At 39.9% G+C, this 15,632-nt stretch overlaps 2 protein-coding genes across 2 annotated transcripts; one reads left to right on the top strand and one right to left on the bottom strand.

Moving 5' to 3' along the window:
- Nucleotides 1-573: 573 nt before the first annotated feature.
- Nucleotides 574-4,166, top strand: hdac12 (histone deacetylase 12). The gene is made up of 8 exons (XM_049577494.1): nt 574-809; nt 895-1,038; nt 1,361-1,520; nt 1,604-1,800; nt 1,921-2,071; nt 2,351-2,467; nt 2,555-2,697; nt 2,823-4,166. Exons 1-8 carry the CDS (start codon nt 708-710, stop codon nt 2,844-2,846), a joined length of 1,038 nt encoding a protein of 345 aa, XP_049433451.1. The 5' UTR covers nt 574-707; the 3' UTR covers nt 2,847-4,166.
- Nucleotides 4,167-4,268: 102 nt separating this feature from the next.
- trmt9b (tRNA methyltransferase 9B) lies at nt 4,269-14,926 on the bottom strand. Its single transcript, XM_049577530.1, has 4 exons — nt 14,689-14,926; nt 7,162-7,361; nt 6,869-7,042; nt 4,269-6,473 (listed from the first exon to the last, which is right to left on the bottom strand). The coding sequence occupies exons 1-4, from the start codon at nt 14,781-14,783 to the stop codon at nt 5,500-5,502; spliced, it is 1,443 nt and encodes a 480-aa protein (XP_049433487.1). The 5' UTR covers nt 14,784-14,926; the 3' UTR covers nt 4,269-5,499.
- Nucleotides 14,927-15,632: the final 706 nt, after the last annotated feature.

Raw genomic sequence — 15,632 nt, 5'->3', positions numbered from 1 at the left:
TCTGCTTGCACAGAAATTTGTCTTATGGCAGCAGGCCCCGATTGCAAAAACAAGAGAAAAAGAAAGTGTAAATCTTGATTTTACTTTAGAATTGACTGATGGACAAAATATCTTTGAGGTCTAACTTTCTTAAACTGTGATATAGCATATCGTCTGTGTGATGGCAACAGGGTATATTCCATCTTTAGAACATGACTGGCATTTGATACAGTGTTTTTTTTGCTAGCCTTAATATGCTATTTTGCTAGGTTGAATCATACAGTTTAAGAAGTGGTTGACCAACAATCTTTGAGCAGATGTTCAATTGGTTGAGCAGGTGTGATTTCAAAGCGACAGACATGCATCCATACCAGGTAGTATAGAATGCTGCAGGGATGACTTATTTGCCCCCTCAATAAAAAGCCAATATTTTTCCGCGGGTCTGACTGATACATGTTTGTGGCCATCATGCTGCACATCTGCAGTGTTCACTCCATATCAGTAGATGGTGATAATCAACCATGTAATCGTCACACTTTGTGTTGTGTTCACCTCCATCACAGCAGATGGCAGTATCACAGAGAGGACAAACACAGTCCAACATCCGTCAACAAACAGGACACTATCAGCACGTTTACACCGCGTTTCATAACAACAACCTGCATAACAACGCAACATTTCCCAGTGTTATGTAATCAAGTCATTTAGAATTAACCTCAGTCAGAGAAATGACCTGCATCAAACTAATATTTTCTGGAGGACCGCGTATAAAAGTCGGACTTGTGGTCGGTGCAGCATTCAGCTCCTGCAGATGTTTCCATGCTGAACAAGTGAGAACATCATAAAGTAAAGTATATTACAAACACAATGCATTGCATTCAAACTGACCTTACAGGGAGCCTCTTCACCTTGCAGGTAAGACATGAATCCAGCGGACTTCCGATTGTTCATCACAGCAAGTATGTGTGCGACCTCCCACCCAACCACAGGTTCCCAATGGGCAAGTTTCCCCAGGTTTTAAACTGTTTAATCAAAGATCAAGTCATCACAGAGAAACAGGTGAGCCAATCATTGATATCTTCTTCCAAAAAAAAAAAAAAAAAAGAAAGTATGATGATATCTTTTATTAACTGTGCCATAATGTCACCAGTATGACTGATTATTTAATAGAAACAATGATTCAACAGCAGTTCCCCTGGTGTCATATCACTATCAGCTGATATAACACACTGATATCGATTTTGGACTGTTGCTAGGACACAACATATACATATGATATTTTTAGAGCATTTAACAGCGATTGATCAATAAGAAAACAATAAATAACTGATAGTAAAAATCATTGTGACTACTGGAAGCACTTCTCTCTTCTTCACAGTAGGTGTGGGTCCCTGAAATTGCCTCTAAAGATTTACTCAGCTGTGTGCACACTGAGGAATATTTAAACAACTTCATAAATGGGAAAATAAATGAGCAAGAACAAAGGAGGACAGGTTTCCCCTGGAGTGAAGGCATAGTGAGACGCTGTCGATATGAAACAGGTGGGGAGAACATCTGAAGTCTCTTGATGATCTAACAGTTGGAAAGATCGAACACAACATGACAGCTTCTCTGGTGTTGACAGGTGGAACTGTTCTGGCTGCTCAAGTCGCTCTGCAGAGGGGTTTGGCCTGCAGCACAGCAGGAGGAACCCATCATGCTTTTCCAAGCTATGGTTCAGGGTTTTGTCTCCTTAATGACTTGGCAGTTGCAGCCAAATACCTGATTGGCACCTCCTCCCCGAAAAAGAAGGTTTTAATTGTGGATCTAGATGTGCATCAGGTGGTGTTAACTTGTCTCTACTACTTTTAATGTTCTGGTACCAATATGTAATCTGAACATTTGTACTGATAGGCTAAACGTTTCTGCAGTAGTAAAACTCTCATCTTTTGCATCCAACAGGGAGACGGCACTGCTTTCATTTTTAAAGATGAGCCGTATGTGTTTACATTCTCAGTGCACTGTGGGAAAAACTTCCCCCTTCGTAAACAACAGAGTGACCTAGATGTCAGCGTGGAGGATGGGCTGGAAGACAAGGATTACCTGTCCACAGGCACGTTAACACAGAACATAATGATCAATATGTGTTCAAAGTGTAGATCCAAATACTTTGCTGTCAAATTCAAAAATTTTCATTTGAGTACTAAAGTCTTTAAATTTGTCAAATGTTGAAATTTTAGTCATTCATTTCTGTTTTCACTTTGCTGGTTTTGACATGAACAAATCAAATAAAAGTCATAAAGTGCATCTTTTGTAATCAGTAACATGTTAACAGTAATGTGAATGTTTGTTTCCATGAACTTACCAACATGTCTGATGATGTTCTCAACAGTGGAGGCCCACCTCCCCTGGCTGCTGGAGACCTTTCGTCCAGACCTGGTTCTGTATGACGCAGGTGTCGACCCTCATTGGGAAGATGAACTCGGGAGGCTCCGTCTGACTGACCAAGGCACGTGGTAACTTTGACACCTGAGTATCTCCACTTACAAATAATTTCTCAACTCTTGAATCTCTCTTTGAACTGATTATCTCCTAGGGCTGTATCAGAGGGATCTGTACGTGATGAAGACTGTGGTGAGCAGAGGTGTTCCTGTGGCTGCTGTTATCGGGGGAGGATACTCCAGAGACATCAACAAATTGGCCCTCAGACACTCCATCGTGCACAGAGCAGCCACTCAGGTACAGGACACATAAGCTCTTAACCAGATGTTGTTGGATGATTCTCTTCAACACAGAATTGCTAACTTTAACAGTGTAGAAAATGTCAGTGACAGTTTGGATTGAACATGTTCTTCATATTTTAGGTTTGGAGGGAGTGTGGAATGTGAAGCCATCATGCCCCAAACCAAGAGGACCCTCAGAACCTACCTGGTGCTTGATCTTTTTGAGCCATACTGATGCCATATTAAAGGAATACTAACCCTACTTAAGTGACCCTTGTATATCAATTACTCACCCCGTTATGTTGAATTTGTGAGGAAAACTTTTCTCTCGCTTGCCTCTGGTGCACGAAGAACCCAAAAATGGAGAAAGTTTGTAATTAATTGAAGTAAGTGGGGGCTGTGTTTAACAACAACTAACCTATACCAAAACATCTGTTTACAAACTCTCACACATTTGTTTAGTATAATCCTAAATCTTATTCATCCAGTCGTATGCTCAATACTTCCCAAATACATGCATTTTCGCTAAAACTGTACTATTTAAAACTGAACTAAAAGTGAAACTTATCTAGGTAGCTCTCTTCAAAGCCAGACTCCATTGACAAAAACTGTAATTTTATGACGCTGAACACAGGAGCTGCTGGTCTACCGCTGCCTCGAACAGTTTTGTTTTATTGTGTGACTGTTTCCTAGGGTAAGTTCTGATTCACCAATGTCACACAGCAACAAAAATGAACTACCGATTGAGGCAGTGGTAGAGCCTGGCTTTGAAAAGAACACAGATTAAGTTTCACTTTCTGTTCAGTTCCCTGTTGGAAAGGGCTGTCTGCTTGGGAAGTGCTAAGCACACAGCTGTAAATAAGACTTGGATTGTACTGCATGAGGTGCATGAGAGTTTGTAAACAGATGTTTTGATTTTGCCTTCCATTCACCATGAATTTTCCACATCTTGGATTCTTCGTTCAGTGAGGAATGCGAGATAAACAAAGTTTTCTTCATGAATTCAACATAACACAGGGTGAATAACTGATACACAAATGGTCACTTGGAGGGTGGAGTATTCCTTTAATATTTGGGAATAAAAAAATGTAAAGTATGTATGAATTAATACTTGTGATTTATCAAGAATTATGTAAGAGATATTGGAGACAATGGATGGACAGAGAGTATCTTGACGTATTTTCATGTCTTGGACAAATTTGTGTAATGATGAGTTTTAAAATTGGACAGGTTATTTTTAGCGAACCAACGTGGTATTTTGATAGGCTAATATAATCCATCCAATACATAAAGAGAGCTCTACTGGATAATATAGTTGGATAATATGGAAAGTCATTGGTCTTGGCCATGCACGTGACTCTATTATATCATACCATATGTTGTGAAGTGAATTGAAAAACAACCGTTTACCTCAATAAGATACTGTATCACTACTACAGCAGTAACTGTCTTTTTAACTATTAAATATTCTGTTATTAAACAATACACTTTGTGGTTGTCACTTAACAGAGATCTACCAAATTACAGGTATCATGCATGACAGTAAATGCAGCACCATTCATGAACAAAAGTATTTAATGAGGAAAAACAAATTGAACAAACTGAACAAATATTTACATCAGGTCACATAAGACAATAAGGTACCAGTGTCACTTCAGAACAAACACAATTGGTCCACACATACTGTACTGATAAGGATATGCACCGTCCTTGGCACAAAAGGTACATTAGCATGTCTCCAGTTTCACCTATATTCATGTCATTCACTGACATCAAGCAGCGACATATTCGTGGTACAGTGCAATGTTTATTCACAGTATATGAGGCAGTTGATTCACTGAAACACACCAGTGGTGTCCAGCTTGTTACTAAAACACAAGACATTATACATGTATTACAAACATCGAGCACACGCACACACACTGGCAGCACATTCTTTGAAACACTTGGAGAATAAAAACGCAACAAGCAAATGCACAAATGTTCTGGAAGATATTCTGCAAAACTTTGAGCTCTTCTTATGATAGTGTTATGATAGATTACACACGAGTAGTTTACAGAGTCCCACCAAGAAGTCTATAACAGATACTTGCTGCAGATTTAGCTCATATTCAGAGTTAAGGAACGAGTAACTGTAAAACAGGCAGACACAAAGAAGTAAGAACTTTCCACTAAAATGAATGCATTAAAACATTTATGAGCAAATGGAAGAGCATACTGTAGTCTCGCAAGTCCTCTTTGGCTAATGTGAAAGTCCAAAGAGAGAAACAGTGCATTTCCTAACATCTCTCTTACAGAAATGCTCTCTTAAAAGAGTTAAAATCACTAGCAGCACAGGAGCTTGCTGTGGTTGGATAATAAAAACTAATTCTTGGCACTAAAAAACACACACTGGATGACTGGATACTGCTTGTTGGTTTCATGTATTGACAGAATAAATATTAAAAAAAACCATGGTATAATATACAGTGGTAACCATTGTTGAACACCACCCTCCTCTGTGCATTCTCCACTGCTGCTGCAAAACCACTGCAATAACAACATCTAAAATCAGGTTTAATGTTAGACGTGGATAGGCCTGTAACACAGCTGGTTCCAGGACTAAAAAAAGATAAAAAGATATCAATAAATTATGTTTTCCAAACAGTTAAGTAGAGTCTTGCAGCAGTGGAGTATTTTAGTGTTTAGTGTACTGTCAACAATGGCCACAACTGTATATTTATTCACTTTTTAGTCACAAGAATGTAATGATCATCAAATGTGTGATTCAGTGCTAAAACTTGAGGCAGAGTTGATGCAATATAAAATCAAGTTAAAATTATTTTTTCCACGACTGAACTTTCTCTGCCACCACACACCAGTTGGCATGATCAAAGTAGGTGTATTTAACGTGAAGCTCTTCAACGTGATTCTCAATAAGCTCTGCCAGTTCTCCTTCCCTGAAGACATGATAGTACCTCAGGCAGGAGCCCTCCACCTGCCCCTCGCTCCCCTGAGGACCCCTTGTGCTTTCTTGCTGCTCTTTTCCCCGCAGTCCTCCTTCGCTTTCATCTCCAGACTGCTTCAGGTGCTCCTTCTGGAAAGGGACCAGATCTGGCAGGGCCAGAGAGCCACACTCCTGGGCTAGAGATACTGAGACACTCTGGGTTTCTGTGCCGTTGTTATTGGTAGTGTTGGTGGTGATGTTGTTGTTGCTTCCAGGATTCTTTTGACCCTTGTGCAGGTCTGTGACCGAGTCAAAGACATCCTCCTCTGATCCGATCACAGACGGCGGGGAAAAGAAGCTCGAGACCTGTTTGATGAGCCCTCGTCCTCGCCCACGCTGGCTGGCCTTGCTCCCCCCGTTATCACCTGTTGGTGAAGATAAAGTGCTCAGATCTCTGGACGACGATCGGGAGATGGCTAAGCTTCCAAAGTCGAACACAGAATCCAGAGACCTGGAGAAGAACCACAGTCTCTGCGTGCTCTGCTGTGGCGTGGTGCAGGTCAGATCTTCCTCGTCTGCCACAGAGAATGTGCTTCGAACCTTCCTGTGCTTTTCAGCGTTGTCTATGGCTTCACTCACACTCTGAGCAGTGGCCCTACGTCTGGGTTTGGCATGCTCCCTGTTGGAGCAGGACGGCGAGTGAGGGTTGGGGTTCCAGGGAACAAAGATGTCCTGTTTCTCAAATTTACGACGTTTCTGCTCCATGGCCCACACGTAGATCATGATGCGTCCGCCCACTTGCAGGGTGCGAGCCATCTCCTTTATTGCTCGAATACGGCGTTCTTTGGTGGACAAATGATGGATGACTGTGACAAAAACATTAATTTATCAGAACTAAGAAGGGTGAGCAGGCATTTATTTAATTCTGGTGTTAAGTCACATTCAGCACTTGCAGTCAACATAACACATTATGTACACTAAATATGACACACAACACAAATGAATAGTGTGGGTGTCTGCTGTCATCTTTGCTCCTAACTACACTCTTTTGTTGGAGGACACATAAATTATTCCACAGTTGGCTAGGCAACATAAGCTTGTGGTAAAGAGCTGTTTATCATTATTATGAGTTCACTTAATTTGAGGCAAATGGCAGCTACAGCAGTCGGGCTTCATGCATAAGAAGGGAGTGATTTGCTACTGAGTAGGAGGAATCAACAACATCCAAACGTCCCTTTAACAGTGTGTGTTTGTCCATTACCTGCAATAGAGAGCACCGCATCGAAGCAGCTGTCTCTGTAAGGCAAATGCAGCCCGTCACACATCTGGACCTCGTGTCCTTGGCTCCAGGCAAAGTCCACCAGGGGGCGACAAACATCACACCCCAGCTTGAACACCTCCTTGTTAATGTGGAGATACTTGCCATTGCCACAACCTGCCAAGGACAAGACAGTCAGCTACAGCTTATTGTGTTTCTAAAAATAAGCACAAACAATGTGTTAATATTTTTAACTTCTAGGCCATGATGACATCACTGCTGGAGGTGACACTCACCAATGTCAGCCACGATGCTTCCCGGCTGTAAGTCCAGCAGGAACTGTCGCACCTTCGGCCAGGCTTTATAGCGGCTGTCGTTGAAATATGGAGCAATCTTGTCATAAACACTGTGCACATGGTCTCTCTCGAGCTGACTGGCAGCCTCCTCCATCATGTTAGTCCAGGCTGCCTCATGCAGCGGCCTCACAGTCTCATGCCTGCAGGGACAAACACATCTCCCTGCTTATTTCCAAATGACAAATCCATCAAATATTTACTCTGTTTCATTAGGAAAATAAAAAATAGCAATGTGGACCCCCTGAAGGGGACGGCACAGCAGTGTACCTCTCCACATGCTTGTTAAGGTCAGCTTGAAAGCCTAATCAGCAGCAACATCTGTCAGGCAGCAGTGGCAATTTGATACCAAACCCTCGGTTTGTACTTGAAGTGCCCGCTGCGGTCATAATCAGTCACTCTTTTCACATCCATCCTACTGTCCTCCAGAAGGACAGACTGATGTTAAGTACTAAGAATAAAAGTAGATAGGTAGGTTTAATCTATCATCAATCCTCCGTGACTGTGAGAAAAAAACAACTAAACAAACAGAGCGGGGATCATAAATATCAACTAACAAGGTAACAACAATGAGGCAGTCCCAATCTCACAGAGCACTCAGAGGTCCAAATTGTTTTTACTGTCACACAGAAGCAAAAGGTCGATACACAAATAATTCTTATTGGCAACAAGATGCAAAACAAACAACAGCAATAGTGTTTGAGTCAAAGTTCCTTTTACAAAGATTCTCATTAGCCATGTTTCACACTCTGGGAGGGTTTTAGATTTTGTAATATTTAATTCATTTAGTTTCACAGCAGAACATTTTCAGTAAAAGCTCACAGTTGAGGAATCACTTTCACCTGCACTGACCCTCATCAATTCTAAGGAGGACTTTCAATTTCCCCAGAAATACAAGACTAATATATATTTATGTGGATAAAATTTCAGTCTAATTCAATTATTTTTTCATCTGATAGCACTGCATAACTGGATATCACAAAAGATATTTTACTTTGTTTCATACATAATTGTAGCCGCTTTCACAATTTTATTTATTTTTTTTTAATTGGGAGTTAATGGGAAATTGCTTTCCAATATTTTTAAAGAAACGATCCATGACTGTTCATTAAAAAAATCATAAATAGTAGCTCATCACATTAATGAGGATTTTGCTGTTTATCTCTCAGAGATGCATCACAGAATTTAAGAACTGATTGCAAATTTGGGGGTAATGTAACTGTGATGTTTGTGTTGTGTCTGGTTTTTACAGCTCTCACTGCAGTCATCTTAGTTTATTAGGATGCGGCCCACAGCTCCTGCAGTGCTGCTGCAGCTCCCTCAAGCACTACATGTACAAAGAGTTGTTTCTACGTTATCATCCAAAGGATAACAACGTTGTTTCAGGCAAAAGATCTCTCAACATGCAGAGTTCTCATCTGACCTGTGTGGTTATCTCTCAGTGTATTATCATGTGGTTTCATTACTTTCATGCAAAGCAGAACCATACAACATAAGAAGCATATCATGTTGACCACAAAGAGATTTGGAAAGTTGATGTGCACAAACTGCACGTGCTTGCAAAACTGAATAATTTGATCAAACTGTAGTGACATAAATAAGATTTTCAGAGCTGCTGAAAATCTTAAAAACATAATCACATGTTCTCTTGCAGCATGACATCAGTTGATTTAGATAGATTATAATAGATATTTTGCAGAAATACTGTTTCTTAAACTATTAAAAGGTCCAGTGTGTAAGATTTATGGGGATACATTGGTAGAAATTAAATATAATATAGTGTGTTTTTTTTGTATATAATGTAATGTATTGCTGGACTCCTCAAAAAGACAAAAGGTAGGCTCCAGCTCATTCACTGGACTCAACTGTAATCTGGGAAAATAGACCACGTCACACCTGTACTGAAAACACAGTACAAAATTGATGTGAAAACATTGCTGCTTGTTAACAAGGTCCTAAATGGTACAACTCCTGAATATATTTCTGACCTGCTCCCTAGCTGTAGCCCAACCAGATCCCTCAGATCATCAAGCATGCATCTCCTGAATGTACCTAGGATTAAAACTAAATCAGGTGAAGGTACATAAGTCACAATGGCACTGACCTGAGATCTGCTGCAACTGTATCTTTATTTAAAGCAGTCTCAAAACATTGCTTTTCTCTCAGGCTTATGGTAATTTGTCTGTGTGTATGTTTGCATATGTATGTGTGTGTCTTTGTGTGTACCTGTTGTATTCCATCTGTGAGTGCGAACTGTATTCTGAGTGTGTGTACTGTATGGTTTGCTGAACAGTTATTTTATTTATATGGAGTATTTTATATGTTGTCTATGCTTTACTATAAAGTACACTGTGTTTCCCTGTGTATGACATGTGCAGTACAAATAAAATTGACTTGACTTAAAAAGTAAATAAGAAAATAAGAATCGATCGGAGTCTGCACATTATTTTTACTTCTGCAGTGGTGTGTCTGTGTCACTCTGCAGTTACACCTCCAAAACACTAGTTGGTGGTGGAGGACTCTGTTAAGAGCTGTAAAGTTTAGTTGATTCAAAACACACATTAAATATGGCTTAATAGAGACAATTTCAAACACGAGCGTGCAAATTGGCTTCTCTATATATCGTAGCATTGACAGACAAACGCTTGTCTTTATCTGGACACATTTCCCCCACCAATACAACATGCTAACATTATTAGCACAAGTCTATGGCATTTTACAAAGTATGAATTAGCCTAGCGGCAAGCGATCTTTTCATCTTCACACATAAAACCAGGGACAATAGCAACATTTAACAAAGGTAACAGTACACAGTTTGGCTCCATTACAACTCACAAGGTTCACCGTCAAAACAACTATCTTATACTAAACACGTTTTCCAAGCAAATACAACATGCTAACGTTATTAGCGCCAGCCTATGGCATTTTACATTGTATACGTTAGCCTAGCGACAAGCGGAGATTTCCTCTGCTCATATGAAGTCAGGGTAAATCCCGAAGTATAAATCCCTGAAGGATAAATCACACACACAAGACTTAAAATGCTATTTTAGTGGAGGCTTTACTGTCTTCACAATTTATCTTTTCTTATCTGTGAAATACAAGTAAATGGTAGCTTCGTTTCCTCTGAGGGAAATGGTGTCAGAAACAGACAGGAGGTCTGCATCACCGTGACGCTGAGCGTGAGGGTGGGCGAGTTCAACGTTGTGTAAACAAAGGGAGTGTTTTGAAAACACCCCCATTTTCACAGGTAACTTAGCCTGCCCCTCCCACCGCAGGAAATAATGGATTAATCCTGGAAAGCTGTTGATGTAGCACTTTTCTCCTTATGAAAGTAACACGGCAATTATTCGATCAACGAGAATTTGGTCGGACAAGAGCATATCGATCAAATAATCAACTAGTCAACCAGGGGCCTGTATCACGAAGCAGGATTAATGTCTTAGCGAGGTAACTTCAGGGTTAACCCTGGGTTTTCGGTCTCACAAAGCCAGTTCAGTTCTTATCGGAGTAGATCACCATGGTAACTTACTCTGAATGGCTATCCTGCTCCAGAGCAGGGTAAGTTCAGGGTTGAATCTGATCCTATAAAAAGCACCACCCACTGGCCAATCAGCTGTTCGGAAAAAAATTACTCCGCTGACAGAAATGCAGCCCAGTCATGACGGGAAGTTAAATTAATTTGATTGATTTTGATTTGAAAGTTTATTTTGAACATTAAAAAAGAAAAGAAAGCAACAACAACAGACAATGAAAAAATTGTTCAAAAACAAGTGGAAAGAAGTCGAACTTTCATCCCACCCCTTCATAAGAAAGAAACTGATAATTTGTGGACACTTAATAGCACCATTAATTAGTGCCAACATTTTGTTTTGTTGGAGGAAATGATCCCTGTTAAAGATAATGGGCCTAATTGACAGCTTTGCTGCTGGAAAGTAGCCTATCATGTCTACACTTCATGGTGTTTGAGGGATTTTCCTTTTTGTTTTTTTAAAGAGGGACACTAGGTATATTTTTGCACAGCTGTTAATTTCTAACACAGCTCAATATCAGGATGATTTTATTCAGACTATCAATTTGGTGTTGATATGATTTAATTGTGGCGTCAGCTTTAAGCTTTATTGTAGCATATATAATGTTATGACAAAGAAGACCAATTTATCAGACGCAATGATGTTAGACGATAATTGTAATACACGCAATTCATCTGTGCAGCATTGATTTCATGGGATTCAAGGGTGTGATCAGTGTCAGATGTACAGGTACAGGTACTGTAGCTACTCGAACCAGTGATGAGTAATTTAACCTACACATCATTTTATTTGCTACCTTGTTTTGTCTTGATTTTTCCCTCTCTCCTCCTCTATTTCTTCTTTCCTTACTCGTTTTTTTTTCCCTTCTCTATTATGTGATTTCATTGATGTTTTGACAGGGGAATTTCTTTGATAAGCTTTTAGTGGCTTCTAACCTCTCTGGCACTTTTCTTTGTTTAATCTTTTAATTTTATACTGTCCGTTTTTAACATTATGTGCAAATAAACTAATCTAAACTAAAACTAAACATTATTCATCCCGTTATGCGTTGCCACGCATGTTTCCTCCTCCTGCAGCTGCCACGGTGTTGGCTTTTTCTCTAATGTTGCTTTTCTCCTCCTCATATTTTAGTAGAATTAATCTCTGAGCCTCACATGAAAAATACTTTTTTTCCCCTCACATACGGCACTCTGTGAGGACGCTCAGTGATGCTCAGTGACGCTGCGCTTCTCTCATGATTGTGATTGGTCCGCTGCGTGCGCGTTCACGGCTCTTGATAAAGCAACCCTGGGTTGAGTTACCGAGTTGATATCCAGCGTCGTGATACCGATTATCCTGATTGCCATTGTTAGGGTTAGTCAACCCAGGATAGGTCTGGGTAACCCAGGAAAGGTTGATCTCACTTTGTGATACAGGCCCCAGGAGACTACAGCCATAGTAAAAACCTCCTGAACAATGAACACTGAAGAAATTCTAACCTGGAGAAGTTAAGCTGGTTGCAATGTGCAATCCTCACCTCTAGAGGCCACTAAATCCCCCTAAATCTTACACACTGTTCCTTTAATTTCTCACATCGACACTTGATTCTTTAAACCTTAGTAAAAGAAGACTTAAATATAACACCGATTCTGTTCCTCTTCACAAATTTGAAATGACAAAATTTACAAAATGTGGGGTGCTAGAAATGTTTTTCTTCTATAAACCTTCCTTGCTTCTATCGATCTTCTTTTGTCGACTACAAATTTTCAATTTAACTCCGGAAGAAGTTCATTAAGTTTGTAATTAATGAGGAAAGTGCCGGTTTAAATATGGTAATAGCTAAAAAGTTTAGTTTCTTACAACTGAATAATGCCAGCAGAGAAGTAAGCCATCTACATCCAACATGTGATTTGTATAAACACTGATGTTACGCAACAAATCATCACAGAATGCAAGCTCAGTGCACAGTATGGGTGCATTTGCTGCTCTGAAATCAACCCATCTGGAGCAATGTCACAAGGATTTTCTGCTCTATGTGACAGAAAGAGCTTTTGTCATTTTGAATCAAATGCCATGGATGAAAAAGCTGTCGCCTCATACCAGAATGCATCATATATCACTGTCATCATACAGCTGCCACATGTTGCCGGATCACTGAGTGCTGCAGATAAACAACAACTTTGGCAAATTTATGAGCAGATACTTGGGAAAAGTTTATTGTTATCTCAAATTGCATCACACAATACTGAACTGCAATCCATTCTCTCTTCCATCCACTTATGGCTTCATCCACAGTGTGAAAATCTGCTTATGATGGTTTTAGCACTCTATTAGATAGCACCAAATTTAGAAATGAGCACTTGCCTTCCACTTGAACGCCTACATTTTAAGAGACAGTCGACACCCCTGTTTCTACCTCTGTTTCAATGTCTACCTGTACAGAAATTCACAAGAACAAATCTAAAACAACCTAAGATGCAACCTAATGAACCATGTAAAGCCACAGTGCACTTTGCTGATGAGGTTAGCCAGCAGGAAAGCTATCAAACGTTCCCCTCCACCTCTCTTAAAAGACAATAGACCGATATGTCCTTGAATGTAATATTGTTTGGTGCCTGTTGTGCGCACCAGTGTACACAATGAATATTACCGGGAACATTAACGCAGGATATTGTTAACAAAGGCCAGCCAGTGCTACATGAAATGTAGATACGTCTTTCCATAAACTGATTGTCTAAGCCGTATCCTCGCTGTGCGTTACCAGGCTTGCCTGTGTGTTCCCATTTGGTAAATACAGTGTGTGCAGCAGCATCCCCTCTTCCTTCACTCAGACCTATTTCTGGACCACCATCATCTGCATCATCCCAGCCAAGTGGAAGAAAAACATCCCTTATGTAACATTGTAATCTGGCCTCCTTCAGTATTGTTGGTGTTCAATTTCGCCTGAGTTTCCCCGTCTGCTCACTAAACTGTGACAGTCCTTGGCTGACATTATGTAACTGGCAGCTGGGGAGGCTCAGAGCACTGCCTCTGACTGACAATGGGAACTTAAATTAAATCAGAAGACAGAGGCGATGTCTGACACACAGATTTTTCCAATGTATAGGGCATTCACCACATGAAGGCTTGGTTTTTTAATTAAGCTTCCCTGGTAAATCTCCAAATATGAAAATAAGAAGACATTTTGGTCACAACATACTGTGTCTACCTTACAATGAGAGCAGTAGTTTGCCTTTAAAGTTGCACAGCTTGGCACATATCTAACTTTAGACAAATGTTCCTGGATATCTGAGCCCTCAGGTCAGACCTCAGCAGTGCTTTGATGAGATTAGTGGTGTTATTATGAACAGACAGGGCTGCACAGTCATTCTGCCAGCTGCCACTAACCACTGCATGAACACAGTGAACCACAGAGAACAGGTTTACCCATCAAGTGTGCCAGCAGTTAATGACTCGACATCAACATGTGGTGAGAGGTAGTCTGCTAAATAGACTCTCCTCACTGCTGCAGGCATCTGTTGTCCTAACACTGCAGTATAAAGGGCATACTGTGATGTGTGATTATATTTTTATATGTAGACAGCAATGACTTAATGCAGCCTATATATGTAGGGCACAATCATTGGACAGACAAAATGCAGCTAAGTTACATAATCTTTTTTTTTTTTTTTTTTTTGTCATTTGCTTTGAAACGTTTTCCAAAGTGCAGACAAATTTAGTAGAATGTAAAAGCAGATATATGAGACATGCTGTGCAAATGGGCTGCTACTTTATGTCCCATCCAAGTTTCTAAAGTGCATGAATTCAAATGAGGATAGGAATATATCCAAGTCGGATATTTTGATACTCAGCCAACCAAAATATAATTCCCACCCTGCAACAACTGCCACAATCATGTCAATATTTGCACATCCTCTCCTGCATCCTTTAGATCCACCGAAAATGCAAAGCCTCTTACCGTACAGCGAGTAAACCGCCATGCAATGATCCGCCTCTACCGTCTGGTCGCAGGAGGTAAACTTCCCTCTGTGATCTATAGCACCGATCTGCCATCGGGATCACAGGCACGCGCTCCACACGGTGCCATCGAGCACTTTATCAACGGCATCGTGAGGACGGATGTAGATACCTGCCGTGTGTGTGGCCGCCACCAGCCCGCTGTTCACCGGACGGTATCAAATCTATAGCATGTTGAGCCTCACACCTGTCAAGGTGGTGAGAAATCACAGGAGACTTCCGGTGCAATGTTTCAAAATTAAAGCCTCAGTCTCGACAGTAAAATCGTTGCCTTTAAATTAATAAATATTGTGTTTTAACACATCTTTTAGGCGATAAAGTTTCCTTTCTACCATGACTACCAATACCAAGAATTTACTTATGTGTGAAGGTAAACAAAAGTTATATTATTATTTATATTTCACATACGAAATATATTAAATAGGCCTATGAAAATTTGAGTGTCAAACACTTAATCCCTTGAAACCTGAGTAAAATGGCTTGATTTATTTTAAAGACATTGGAAGAAGGCAATGAGCAATGAAAGAAGAAATTGCCCTAAAAATCAGCAAGAAATTATTAAAAATAAATAAATAAATAAATAAATAAAAGAAAGAAAGAAAACAGGGAAATGACCTGGAAAGAGTACGTAAAAATTGTAATAATTCTGTAACATAATATTAAAATGTAGCAATAATAATTATAATTTTATATTGTAATAAATCATTTTCTATAATTATTATTTTTTTGCAATGTGTGGAACTTTTTTTTTTTTTTTTTTTTAACCAAGTTGCTCATTACCTTTTTCCCCCATGTTTTTTTTTAAGAAATCACACCCAGTTTTTCAAAGGTTTAAATACTTGGGAAAGGCGTCTGAATGCAGCAAAAGAACAGTGATGTTGCTCC

The sequence above is a fragment of the Epinephelus fuscoguttatus genome, linkage group LG5 (genome assembly GCF_011397635.1).
Source record: "Epinephelus fuscoguttatus linkage group LG5, E.fuscoguttatus.final_Chr_v1".
NCBI lineage: Eukaryota > Metazoa > Chordata > Actinopteri > Perciformes > Serranidae > Epinephelus > Epinephelus fuscoguttatus.
Note: the sequence above shows the minus strand (reverse complement) of the source record. Positions and strands in the feature narration are given on the sequence as shown.

Bases quoted from the DNA above. Each gene is read 5' to 3' on its own strand.
- hdac12 (XM_049577494.1), top strand. From the start codon at position 708: ATGACCTGCATCAAACTAATATTTTCTGGAGGACCGCGTATAAAAGTC. The intron at 810-894 runs GTGAGAACATCA...TTCACCTTGCAG, and splicing joins GATGTTTCCATGCTGAACAA to GTAAGACATGAATCCAGCGG. The intron at 2,072-2,350 runs GCACGTTAACAC...TGTTCTCAACAG, and splicing joins CAAGGATTACCTGTCCACAG to TGGAGGCCCACCTCCCCTGG.
- trmt9b (XM_049577530.1), bottom strand. From the start codon at position 14,783: ATGGCAGATCGGTGCTATAGATCACAGAGGGAAGTTTACCTCCTGCGA. The intron at 7,043-7,161 runs GTGAGTGTCACC...TGTCCTTGGCAG, and splicing joins AAGCATCGTGGCTGACATTG to GTTGTGGCAATGGCAAGTAT. The intron at 6,474-6,868 runs GTAATGGACAAA...TTTTTGTCACAG, and splicing joins TGCGGTGCTCTCTATTGCAG to TCATCCATCATTTGTCCACC.